Consider the following 13397-nt stretch of genomic DNA (forward strand, 5'->3'; position numbering starts at 1 on the left):
ATACTTTCTGAGATTAGTTTTGAACTTTCCTCCAGCTAGTTTAAGGTCATGTTCCCTACGTTCTTGATTTTGGTTTTGTGTTGAAAATACTGCTCTTATTCTATCCAAAAAAAAGTTCTTGCTTTGGAGATGCTTGAGGTGAACTGACCCTTTGGATGATCAATCTATTATTATGTTTACAGGGGATGTCCTTCAACTGACATGAATACTATGTTCAGTCTATATGCCATCATCTGGATCCTCGTTCTACCTCGCTTAATTCTAGTATTATACTCTACGGATCAGAGGTGCCAAATGGATATAACGCAGCTTGAGGGAGTAACACAGCCAGGGGATATCATCATTGGAGTGTTGCTGCCTCTCCATCTTGACAAGGTCTACCAGATAGTTGACTACACTGAAAGGCCACCTAGAACCACCTGCACAATGTAAGTAAAGAGTAAAAGTTGACCTATCATATACAATATTTGCTTTTGAGCTCATGCCATGGTAATGTTGTAGCTGCTAATTGGCTGTAATTTTCATCCTGGTCACCACAGCTTGCTCATCCTTGCATGCTCAAGGCATACCTAAAGGCAGTAAGAAGAGACTACAATGCAGTTAAGGAGTGAACACACTGGATTTCCCAGAACCAAGGCTGCTGTTAAAAATCACAGGGCCCCATACAGCCAACCTGACAATTCACCCTCAAAAAAAAAACACAGTTTACTATGCTTCAGTTATGAATGAATGCAGTGAGTGATAAGTGTTCATTCAGGTAAGGAAGGGGCTGGTAAATGTGACACATTTACTGGACCCTTCCCCCACTCTCCATTCTGAAGAATCCTATTGTGTGCTTGTAGATGTCGGTGGAAAGGAGAGGAGAGAAGCCGGCATCACTGCAGAGTGGGCGCAAACAGGGGGGCCTGGGCAGCAGAGTGAAATGTATATAAAGGAGACCCCTTTGACCCCAAAATGCATTGCATTGTTAAAAACAAATTATTATTACCACGTATGTTAAGTCATTATTTGTTCTCTCTTCTTCTTCTTCCTACATGCCACACAATGGAGCCAAGTAAAAGAATAGAGGTGCAGCATGGTTCAAACACGATATACCACTGCTGTGAGCTCAATAATTCTACTGGGATTTGTTTCAAATGCTGACAAGCACTTACAAAAATTTGCCAGGCCATACTTGATTATTTCCTCTACTGCCTTGATGGTGGCCCTGAATATGTGTATATAGCTGCTTTGCAGTAGTTCCAGGAGTTCCAGGTTTCATGTATAGTTTTTCCTTTCAAGGTTCCATTTTGAAAATTATCAGCAACTTCAATCCATAATTTTCGCAGTTGAAGAGATCAATAGCAATCCCGATATCCTGTCAAATCTAACCTTGGGATTTCAAGCTTATGATTCCTGTGACGTACTTCGCCAGGACTTACAGGGCACCTTGGAATTACTGAGTGGAAACCACAACTCCATCCCTAACTATCGTTGTACTCTGGAGGTTCCTCTTAGTGCTGTGATTGGACCATCTGTTTCTACGCATTCTATCCTTGTAGCACATATTCTGGGCTTGTACAGATATCCCCAGGTATATATTAGTTAATTTTTTTGTACCAAAAGCCTTCTTGGAGAGTCTGTCAGGTCCCTACCCAAATGCATATGGCCCTCACCTGCAATAAAAGAGGTATTACTCTCATATCTCTGACAGTCTTTGTCTCCAACCTACCCACTGTTCCAGGTTCTTCAGCATCCAACATTGTGGCTCTACCTTCCAACCGTGTGTCACGGATGCTAAAGAGTCTTTTGGAGGCTGCAGTACTGGAATGGAAGGGAGATAGACAAAATGGGCTGCCAGTGGGCCTCTGTGCAAAATCATAAGTCTCCTGCATGTTGAAAAGCAACTGTTGGGTGTGGTTCTCATTGTGCTGAATATTGGCCATGGCTTAAAGGGACACAGAGTTCAGGGGTCAATAGTAAGTGATGCAGAGTTCAGAGTTCCATAGTAAGTGTGGGAGGGGATATTATTTAGAATAGTTATTGTTAGGCAGGAATTCCACTTTAACAAATGAAAGAAGATACCAACCACATACGGAATGCATTGTTTCCTAATGGGTCGGCAGACTTATCTATTTCCAGTGTAACAAGCCTGGCAGTATGAGGTATGAAAAAGTGCTTTGGTGGGGAGAAAGGTTTAGATGAGTAGAAGAGAGGTGGAATGAGGGGGAGGTGAGTGGGAGTTGCTGTAACCTGGGGGGTTTAGGTGGGTTACAGGGAGGTGCAGTGATTAGAAAGGGATAGAGGGAGGTGCTAAACCTGAAAGAGGGAAGGTGAGTTGGTATGAGGGGTATGTGAGTCAGTATGGGGGGCAGGTAAGGTGGTATGAGGGATAGGTGAGGCAGTATGGGGGGTAGGTGAGGCAGTATGGGGAGGAGGTGAGATGGTATGCGGGGAGGTGAGGTAGTGTGGGTGAGGTGGGAAGGCCTTTTTACAGGTACTGCCACCAGCAGGATACTCAGCTCACCTAAGTCCCTCAGTGCAGCTGGTCAGCTCGGAAAGTCTGTACAGAACTGTGTCCCAGTGTCTTGTTTGCAGGTAGGCCTGGAGGAGAAAATTCTGTCCTTGTCCTCCTCCTTCTCTGAATGTAGGGGCCTGGGGGCAGGTCAAATGTGATTGGCTGATAGGACCAATCACGTGCTTGCCCCTCCCAAAGGCCCCAACGTTCAGAGAAGGAAGAGGGCAAGAACGGAAGAGGGAGAAGTCTGGGGACCACTAGTGCTGACGGCAGTGGATACCGCTGACGCTCAGCCTGTATCCTGCAACAGATCTGATTGCTGTTGAGCTGTTGTGTGGCTACTTGCAGCAGTAGGGACCAATTGGGCATTTGGAAAGGGTGCTCTGGGGGTTCAGACCTCCCCTAACCCCCCCCCATCTACGTCCCTGGTGAAACATGTTTTCCAAAGAAAACAAACCACTAGTACCAGAATAATTCTGACCCAGAGCATGTTGGCTGGATTCCTTGGAGCTCTTATTTGCTCAAATGAATTTACTCATTCCTTAATAATAGTAATTTGTGTGGCAGGGACATTAGCATTTACTGAAGCTTGCACTGATGGCATTAGATTGTAGGCTCAGTGCTTCTTATTGTTGCTTTACAAATACAGGAACTACAGTTATGGGCAGCACAGTGGCTAGGGCCATCAGTTCAAGTCCCAGCCACGGCTCTACCTGCCTGGAGTTAGCATGTCCTCTCTGTGCCTGCGTGGGTTTCCTATGGGTATTCCAGTTTCCTCTCACACTCCAAAGACATGCTGGTAGGTTAATTGGATCCTGTTTAAATTGGCCCTAAAACGTGAGTTAGGGACCTTAAATTGTAAGCTCCTCAAGGGCAGAGACTGGTGTGAATGTACAATATGTATGTAAAGCGTTGCACAAATTGACAGCGCTATAAAATTACTTATAATAAATAAATACAATAAGTAAATAATTATTTCAATGTCATCATATTTATTTGCAATCTTTTTCAATAGATTAGTCATTTCTCAACAAGCCCTGTACTGAGTGACCGGACTAAGTTCCCTTCCTTCTTCAGGACAGTTTCCAGCGACGTCTTCCAATCTCGGGGTCTTGCTCAGTTGGTGTTGCAGTTTGGATGGACATGGGTGGGGTTATTGGCAGTGGACAATGATTATGGTCAACAGGGGATTCAGCTGGTGAAACAGGAACTAGTCACAGCCAAAGCATGCGTGGCCTTTTCTGAAAACATTATTACCAGCCAACCTGACCACAACGCCCCACATATCGTTGAAGTCATTAAGAGGTCTACAGCTAAGGTGATAGTGGTCTTCTCACCAGCTATTAATCTTCTTCCTATCCTGGATGAAATGTTAAAATGGAACATTACAGAGAAGATATTCGTTGCCAGTGAAGCTTGGTCAACGTCCAGCCTTTTCTCAAAGGGTCGATTTTCCAAGCTTCTTACAGGCACTATTGGCTTAGCTTTTTATAGTGCAACCATTTTGAAGTTCGGAGAGTTTCTGAACAACATCAACCCATACACGACCTTAGGGAGTCAATGGGTAAAGTTGTTTTGGGAGGAGGCATTCAACTGCAAATTTATAGATGCAAACTTTACCTGGACTTTGGAGACTTCAAAAAATACTTGTACAGGTATGGAAGACCTGAGAAGCATCAAAAACAGTTTTAATGATGTCTCTAGCTTACGAGCAACCTATAATGTCTACACGGCAGTATATGTAATTACAACAGCCTTGGAAGATTTAAAACGCTGCAAGGATGGAAAAGGGCCGTTCCCATTGAAGAAGTGCGCAAACATTTTTGGTTTCAAACCCTGGCAGGTAGCATTGCATTTTAACTTGTATGCACATGAGAATAACTAGAGAAATAGTGAATGTAGGAAGATTCAAAGACAATGCATTGTCAGATATTCAGATAAATGTCTCTAAAATGAGATAGGACTTCTATGTGATGTCAGATTTTACACAGCGGACCTGTAAGTGACTGTTTCACCCACTAGATGTTTCAAGCATTCACATAGTCTTTGCTGAACACCTACCTTACATTATATATATACATATATATATACCCACATGGAAGAAAAATATATTTGAAATGTATTCTAAAAATATTCTTCATAAATATATTGACAGTCAAATATTTGAAATACTACAATTTTGTCTGTATTCAATACATTAAAAAAAAACAAACCAAAAACGAAAAAAAAAAAAAAATATATATATATATACACACACACACACATAAAAAAATTACATAAAGCTGGACTTTAGGCAGATTTAAAAGATTACAATTATGGTATGCCATTAATATATTCTTAAAAAAAAAAGTATATAATATGTGTATATGTATGTATATACTGTATATATATATATATACCCACATGGAAGAAAAATATATTTTAAATATATTCTAAAAATATTCTTCACAAATTATTCTTCAATTAAAAAAAAAAAAAAAAAATATATATATATATATATATATATATTTATTGAAGAATTTTTTTTAAGAATATATATATATATATATATATATATATACTGTATGTTGAAATGCATTTTTGTTTTTACTGCATATTGAAATGTGTTTTTGCATATTGCAAAATATATGAAAAACATTTTTAAACATCTAAATTTTTAAATTATATTCTTCAGATTTTTTTAATGTATAAAAAAGTCATTTTAACATATATTTTTACATATATATGTAAATGTATATTAAATGTATTTATAAAGACATACAGTATATTTGTATTTGAAAATGTATTTTTTAAAATATTTTTCATATATTTTGTAATAAAAATGCATTTCAACATACAGTGTGTATATATATATATATATATATATGTATTTATTGAAGAATATATGTTGAAGAATATTTAGAATATATTGAAAATATATTTTTCTTCCATGTGGGTATGTATATATATATATATATATATATATATATATATATATATTTTTTTTTTTTTTTTTTTAAGAATATATTAATGGCATACCATAATTGTAATCTCTTAAATCTGCCTAAAGTCCAGCTTTAGGTAATTTTTTTCTTTCATTCAATTCGTTCATTTTAATTGTATAGGACAATTAGATAGACAGACTGGTACATACATTTCTTCCCGTATTACCTCTATATACTTGGTTTACCTAGAGTTGGCATGCCATTTCCCGTATTACGTCTATATACTTGGTTTACCTAGAGTTGGCATGCCATTTCCCGTATTACCTCTATATACTTGGTTTACCTAGAGTTGGCATGCCATTTCCCGTATTACGTCTATATACTTGGTTTACCTAGAGTTGGCATGCCATTTCCCGTATTACCTCTATATACTTGGTTTACCTAGAGTTGGCATGCCATCTTCTGTATTACCTCTATATACTTGGTCTACCTAGAGTTGGCATGCCATTTCCCGTATTACGTCTATATACTTGGTTTACCTAGAGTTGGCATGCCATTTCCCGTATTACGTCTATATACTTGGTTTACCTAGAGTTGGCATGCCATTTTTAGATAACATACATTTGGGGGGATTTAATAACTCTTTATTAATAAGGGATAATGTTATTAATATTATTATTATTGTGTTGCTGCCCGCTTAACATACTGTCTATGTGCAGTGACCACAAAGGATGGGCTTTAGCGCCCACATGTCCCACATATTTGTCACTGGGCAGCCCAATGATTCTTTGCCTAGAAAGTGCTCACTGTATTCTCCCAGCTCAGAAAACAAGCGATCAAAGACTGCTCTCATTCCACATTAACGACTGGTAGCTGGTGGAAGCAGCTCCTGATAATGTGACCTCTGTAAAAGCCATTTGGGTGTTCAGAACCTTTTAAAGGGATGCTGGAATGACGGGGAAGGGGCTAATAATAACAATAGTAATAATGATAATGTAATTAAATGAATTTATGTAAATGATCCTGATGTACAATGTGCTCTAACCCAGGGGTGGACTGACCATTTGAAAACTCGGGCACTGCCCTAGGGCCCGGGGTCAGTAGGGGGCCCCATGAGATGCCCCTGGTACCTTTTTCATAGGCTTTTTTGAGTTTGCGCAAGGACACAGGGGCCCCATGATCCCCTATTGCGCGGAGGCCCCATGTGTTGTCAGTCCGTCCCTGCTCTAACCTAATACTAATCCTCCAATCTACAGCTCCTGCACTACATGAAGAATGTGAGAGTGAAGCTAAGTAATGGCAGAGAACTTTACTTTGACCAGAATGGAGACCCACCAGCAGTTTATGACATTGTGAACTGGCAGTTGAGCCCAGAAGGTGCAGTACATCATATGAAGATTGGCAGTTATGACACTACTACTTCTAACCAAGTCTTTACTATAAACACAAGTTCCTTGCTGTGGGCCACTGACAATCAGCCGGTAAGCTCAGATAGAAAGCAAAAAAGAATAAAAGATAAAATAATTATTGATAGAGATGACCATTTTTGTTATGACAGTGGGGGAGGGGGGTGGGGAGATGGGGGGCAAAACAAACAAACAAAACCCCTGCACTATGATATTGTACGGCACAGCATTTGACAGCCCCAAGCTGAGCAATTGAGGAGGGTTGAGGAGAGACCTGAAGACCACCTTGTGAAAAATTGCCAAGAAACTTCTACAGAAAAAAGCTTTCCAATGTATCAGACATGGAGCCAAGAGAGCTGACCCATAACATGACGAAAGTCAGATACGACTGAATGGACCCGTTGTACATTCTGCAAATTGATGTCATTGTTTTGGAATTTCTGTGGTCATGATAACCTATACTTCATATACATTTGCATCACATGGTTAGAGAAACTACTATTTTGTATTTTAGTAATAAAAAAAGTCTAGTAGCATAGCATCCTCATAGCTAGGCTGTTAGATAAATTTAGTGTTGGATCTGGCCGTAGTCACAGAAGCAGTAATTGTTCAGTACAGTCTGCTCGGGGATTCACAGTCTGGAAGTTTGAATACTTCCCCCACCTCTAAAAGAAGCTCCTAGAGCTTGGGGCCGGAGGACTAAAATTCCCTGCCTGAATATTTAGCAGGGCCTAGCCAATGCCTGGGGAGGTGTTCCCAGAAGGTGGCTGGGTTACTGTTAAATAGGCTGGAACACTTGATAGTTGGTTCTTCTTTCCCCTTGTGGGGATGGATCCAGGAGCTCAAGGGAAGGGGGACTGTTTGCCTCTGGATTTCCCCCTTCATGGACTGGAAGCTGGGCTACTTTGTTGGAGGTCGTATCTCTGGACTGATCTTTCACCAGGATCTGTGAGTAAAGACAAATCCCTGTGTGCAGTATCTGTTCTTGCAGCTACTAGAAGTTAGACCATTTCAGCTAAACGTGTCCAGCAATCCCTCCTGGTTCCCAGCTGGGAGAGGACATAGTATTTCTGCTGATTAGAGATTATTATTATTTCAGGTACTTATATAGCGCCGTCAATTTACACAGCACTTTACATATATATTATACATTCACATCAGTCCCTAACCCTCAAGGGGTGTACAATCTAAGGTCCCTAACCCTCAAGGGGTGTACAATCTAAGGTCCCTAACCCTCAAGGGGCGTACAATCTAAGGTCCCTAACCCTCAAGGGGCGTACAATCTAAGGTCCCTAACCCTCAAGGGGAGTACAATCTAAGGTCCCTAACCCTCAAGGGGTGTACAATCTAAGGTCCCTAACCCTCAAGGGGAGTACAATCTAAGGTCCCTAACCCTCAAGGGGCGTACAATCTAAGGTCCCTAACCCTCAAGGGGCATACAATCTAAGGTCCCTAACCCTCAAGGGGAGTACAATCTAAGGTCCCTAACCCTCAAGGGGCGTACAATCTAAGGTCCCTAACCCTCAAGGGGCGTACAATCTAAGGTCCCTAACCCTCAAGGGGTGTACAATCTAAGGTCCCTAACCCTCAAGGGGTGTACAATCTAAGGTCCCTAACCCTTAAGGGGTGTACAATCTAAGGTCCCTAACTCACATTCATACATACACATACTAGGGACAATTTAGACAGGAGCCAATTAACCTAGCAGCATGTCTTTGGAGTGTAGGAGGAAACCAGAGTACCCAGAGGAAACCCTTGCAGGCACAGGGAGAACATGCAAACTCCAGGCAGGTGGTGCCGTGGTTGGGATTCAAACCAACGGCCCTAGTAGTGCTAGGAGGAAGGGCTAACCATTTAGCCACTGTGCTGCCCGATGGAGATGGAGATGGGGATGGGGATGGAGATGGAGATGGGGATGGGGATGGAGAAAGAGAAGAGGCATCTGCAATTTATACATCAAGTGTTTTAGAGTATCTCATACCCCATTATCCTTCCAGATTATCACTTATCTAGCAATAAACTTAAAAAAGACACCCCCGGACTGTTTATTGAGTCTATATGGAAGAGATACAGAAGTGTGCCTGGCTGCCTGCACTGGTTAGAGAAAGAACCTGTGGACGGTTAAGAGTCCCTTTGATGCTAGCGCTACAGTAGTTTAGTAAAATAAAAAAAGCCACCTGCCACAAATAATAAAAATATAAAACAAAGTCAGAAGGATGAAATTCTTATAACATTGATACTGGTATACGTATTTTACAGCCACCTACTTCAGTATGCAGTGAGAGCTGTCCTGCAGGATTCCGGAGAGCAACTATCAAAGGACAACCTATGTGCTGCTTTCAATGCATCCCATGTTCTCATGGAGAGATCTCCAACCATACTGGTGAGTCCAAATGAAGGTGAACAAATACTGTACTGTGAAGGAAATGCGTATTTGATCCCCGGCTGATTTTGAATGTTTGCCCACTCACAAAGAAATGATCACTCCCTGCTTCTAATCTCATCTTGTTACCTGTATGAAAGACACCTGGTAGCCAGAAATCCTGCTGAATGATAGGGGATCAAATACTTATTTCCCTCATGAACATGCAGATCAGTCATCATTTGTTAGACATGCATTTCTGCTGAATTTGTTGTTGCTATTCTGTCTCTAATTGATGCAATACACCGAACATTCGATTTTTAGACCGATCATTTCTTTGTGAGTGGGCAAACATTCAAAGTCAGCAGGGGATCAAATACGCATTTCCTTCACTGTATATGTATGTAATAGCATAATGCAAATCAGCATTTAAGCCAAAATGGTTTCTTTCCTCATTTTAGATAAATCCAGGAATGTTTACAACCTTTTTCAGTTTTTTTTGTCCATATCTCATTGAGAAAATTTTCCATTTCCTGTTTCGTCCGCACAGCAGGAAGTGGGTGTAAATCCCCCCAAAGTCAGGGGACAGTTGTCTTGCACAACTGCCACCATAACAGATATCTTGACTGAAAATGTTTCCTGACTTCTAGTTCCAATGACAGTAACCATTTTTTTTCCATCACTTTCAGTCAACAGTAAAAACCTGTCCAATTATTTAGCTGTTCTCTACCATATATAAAAAAATGTTTTGTCTAGGGCAGGGGTGTCAAACTGGTGGCCCTCCAGATGTTGCCAAAGTAAAAGTCCCATCATGCCTCTGCCTTTGGCAGTCATGCTTGTAACTGTCAATCTTGCAATGCCTCATGGGACTTGTAGTTTGGCAACAGCTGGAGGGCCACCAGTTTGACACCTGTGGGCTAGACCAGCCTTTCTCAACCAGGGAGCCCAGGTACCCTGGGGTGCCTTTAGGTTTCTTCAGGCGTGCCTTGGCAAAATGTCTAAAAATTGCCCAAAACTTGTATACAAGCCAGCGGGTGGAACAAGCCTGCCTTTTAGTTACACAAAGCCACAGGTTTTCATTGTGCACCATTATGACCTTCTAGCCACCGGCGTCCTGACAACCAATGACATCATCAGTTGATAAGGAGGATGTCAGCTGCCTGCACAGCATCCTTGTATGACCCTCCCCTACCCCTCTCCATCAGTGCTGGGGTCCCATTAGCTCAGTGATGGAGAAAAACTGAGGGAGAGGAGAAACATTGGAATACTAGTCAGTACCAGTGTGCAAAAGTGTATTTGCTTTGGAAGAATAAATCTCCTCTAATGTTGGGTGTCCTACATGTGTGGATGTTGCTGCGTTATATAAAACTATTAGAATAGTTTTTCATATTTTAGAATGGGGTGCCTTAAGACTGTCTGAAATTTTAAAGGGTGCCTCGGGACTGTCCATCATTTTTAAGGGTGCCTCGGGACTGTCCATCATTTTTAAGGGTGATTTGACTGAAAAAAGGTTGAGAAACACTAGTCTAGAGATACACTTGAATTCATTTATTTGAATCCAATATATTTTTCAAAAACTTACAGAGGATTACAACCATCAGTTTCTTCCCCAAGAAACACACAATTTCTTAGTACGAAATAAATGGATAAAATGCAGTTGGTTACATTTCGGGCCCCCGCGACTTATTTGCGGTGCATTACTGCACATGTATTAGCTATCTTTATGTCATACGTTAACATGCATTGTGTTAGCCTCCCTAGAGGTCTGATTATGTCAGTATTTCTGTGCTCAAAGCGGTACATTTTTTAGCATGGAAATATGTTGTTTTTTTAATTGTAGGCTGTAATTTTTAGGAATAACTCACTGAAATCTGTCCGAACAAGAGTCTAGTAAACATCCCGGGTATGATAAAATTTGAAACACGAAATCATAAATTATAATATAAAAAAATCCTAAAAATAATAATATAATAATAAATTTAATTCAATAATGTAAAAAACCAAAAACACTGAAATGTGAAATATAGCGCCAAGTTCGCACATCGCTGAGCAAAGTCGCAGAATCGTTTTCAGTGTCTGATGAGGAATTTCCCCCACGAATCATTATCACTCAATTCTGCAAGTGGTTCTGATTTACTATCGCTGTTCTCTAGCCGGTCTAAAACCGCTTTTGACCTAAAGGGACGCTTTTTGGACGCCATGGACGTTTCTCAGTTTCCAGGCAGAAAGAACAGTAAAAATGCAGGCAGGGCGCCGGACAAAGCACTCGGGACAAAATGTATGTGAAATGGTTTGATACAGGAATGTTATACTATGTGATTTTAGTGTATTTAGTGAATGTCCCTTTTAAAATTTTTAAATTTACCGCCGTTCCGTCCCCGTACGTCCCGGCGCTCACAGGGACTGGAACCCAGAAGACAGATGCCGGCATCCGCTGGAGGAGATGGCCGGGGACGCTGCAGGGGGGACATCGCAGGAGCGCAGGACAAGGTAAGTGCTGGAGGGATCCCGGAGCAACGCTGCAGAGTATTCCCGAGTGTAGCTCGGGGGGGTTACCGCTTCTGGTACTGAAAGTTTACCCCGGGCTACACTCGGGAATACCACCAGGGGGTTAATGCAGCCCATTTAAATGAATGGGCTGCCAATGCACCATAATGGGCCAAAATTCAAATGTGACCCATTTTCTTATAACAATAAATATGCACTACTATGCATGGTCGTTGATTGCGGCATGATACTACACATGAATGGCACTACAACGCAGGAAAGCATGCATTATCACACGCTATAATGCACTCATTTTTGATAACTCAGTGTAAATGGGCCCGGAGTTTTATCAACAGCACCCCTTTTTTAAAAACAATGTTGAGTTTTTTAATTGGGTCAAGATCTTTTCGGGAATTCTTATTTGTGTACAATTATCTCCACCACCCTGTTTTCAGAAACATGAATTGGATTGTAAGACATGTTTTCTGTTCCAGATTCCATTGATTGCATTCAGTGCCCATGGGATCAGTGGCCGAACGCAGACAAGAACAAGTGCCTCCAGAAGCCCATAGAGTATCTGTCATATGAAGACGCTTTGGGAACAACATTGACCTCTACTGCTCTCCTTTCCTTTTCACTCCCTGTGGTTATTTTACATTTCTATGTTAAGTTTAAAACAACTCCCATAGTGAAAGCAAATAATTATTACCTGAGTTGCCTTCTGTTGGTGTCGCTGTCTCTATGTTTTATTTGCTCGTTGTCTTTCATTGGCTATCCAGACTTCAAGAAATGTCTTTTGCGCCAGGTTGCCTTTGGGTTGATTTTCGCTCAGTGCATCTCTTGCATTTTGGCCAAAACCATTGTGGTGGTTTTGGCTTTCATGGCTACAAGACCTGGCAGCAATCTAAGGAAATGGACCAAACCCACAATATCCTATGTGATTGTTTTTTCATGTACTTTTTTACAATTTCTTTTGTGCCTCACTTGGTTGTCTATGTTTCCTCCATACCCCCAGTACAATATTCACGTCAAACCTGATGTGATCATTGTTGAGTGCAATGAAGGGTCATACATTGCTTTCTGGAGCATGTTGGGTTACCTTTTTCTTCTGGCCACCATTAGTTTTGTTGTTGCCTTCCTGGCACGAAGACTCCCTGACAGTTTCAATGAGGCCCAGTTTATTACATTCAGCATGTTGGCCTTTCTCAGTGTTTGGATATCTTATGTCCCAGCATCTCTCAGTGCCCAGGGAAAGTACACTGTGGCCATGGAGATCTTTGCCATCTTAGCCTCCAGTTGGGCTCTTGTACTATGTATGTTTTTACCTAAATGTTTTATCCTTTGGTTCAAACCTGACATGAACCGTAGGGGATATATCATGAAGAAAGCATAAAGGTGAAGTGTAAGATTGAAAAAAATAAATAACTAAACACACATACTTACTTACCTGATACAGTATCAGTCAGATGCTGCAAGGTGTCCCCCGCTGCCTCTAAGCCCCATAAATGATCACTTGACCACTGATGGTTCATTGTTCAGGTCTGCTGTATCTGTGCTCTGTCCCTCTGTACTCATTGAAGAGCCAGGATTTGGAACGGACTGGAGCAGCTGGCTTAGGCTTTCAGCAGTGCACTGAGAGGCTAAGTCAGCTGCCAGTCAGAGATCTGGGTGGATCCTGACATTACTGTCAGGATTCTCTCAGAGATTGGAGCAGGTCTGGG

The 13397-nt window shown here is 41.3% G+C and overlaps 1 protein-coding gene across 1 annotated transcript; it reads left to right on the forward strand.

Annotated features, from left to right (window-relative positions):
• Positions 1-201: 201 nt before the first annotated feature.
• On the forward strand, positions 202-13069 carry LOC149448967 (extracellular calcium-sensing receptor-like). The gene is made up of 6 exons (XM_089694019.1): positions 202-428; positions 1282-1573; positions 3513-4340; positions 6678-6902; positions 9087-9210; positions 12171-13069. The coding sequence occupies exons 1-6, from the start codon at positions 202-204 to the stop codon at positions 13067-13069; spliced, it is 2595 nt and encodes an 864-aa protein (XP_089550145.1).
• Positions 13070-13397: the final 328 nt, after the last annotated feature.

The sequence above is a fragment of the Staurois parvus genome, unplaced genomic scaffold (assembly GCF_062004578.1).
Source record: "Staurois parvus isolate SC_StPar_1 unplaced genomic scaffold, SC_StPar_1.0 ptg000647l, whole genome shotgun sequence".
NCBI classification, from domain to species: domain Eukaryota; kingdom Metazoa; phylum Chordata; class Amphibia; order Anura; family Ranidae; genus Staurois; species Staurois parvus.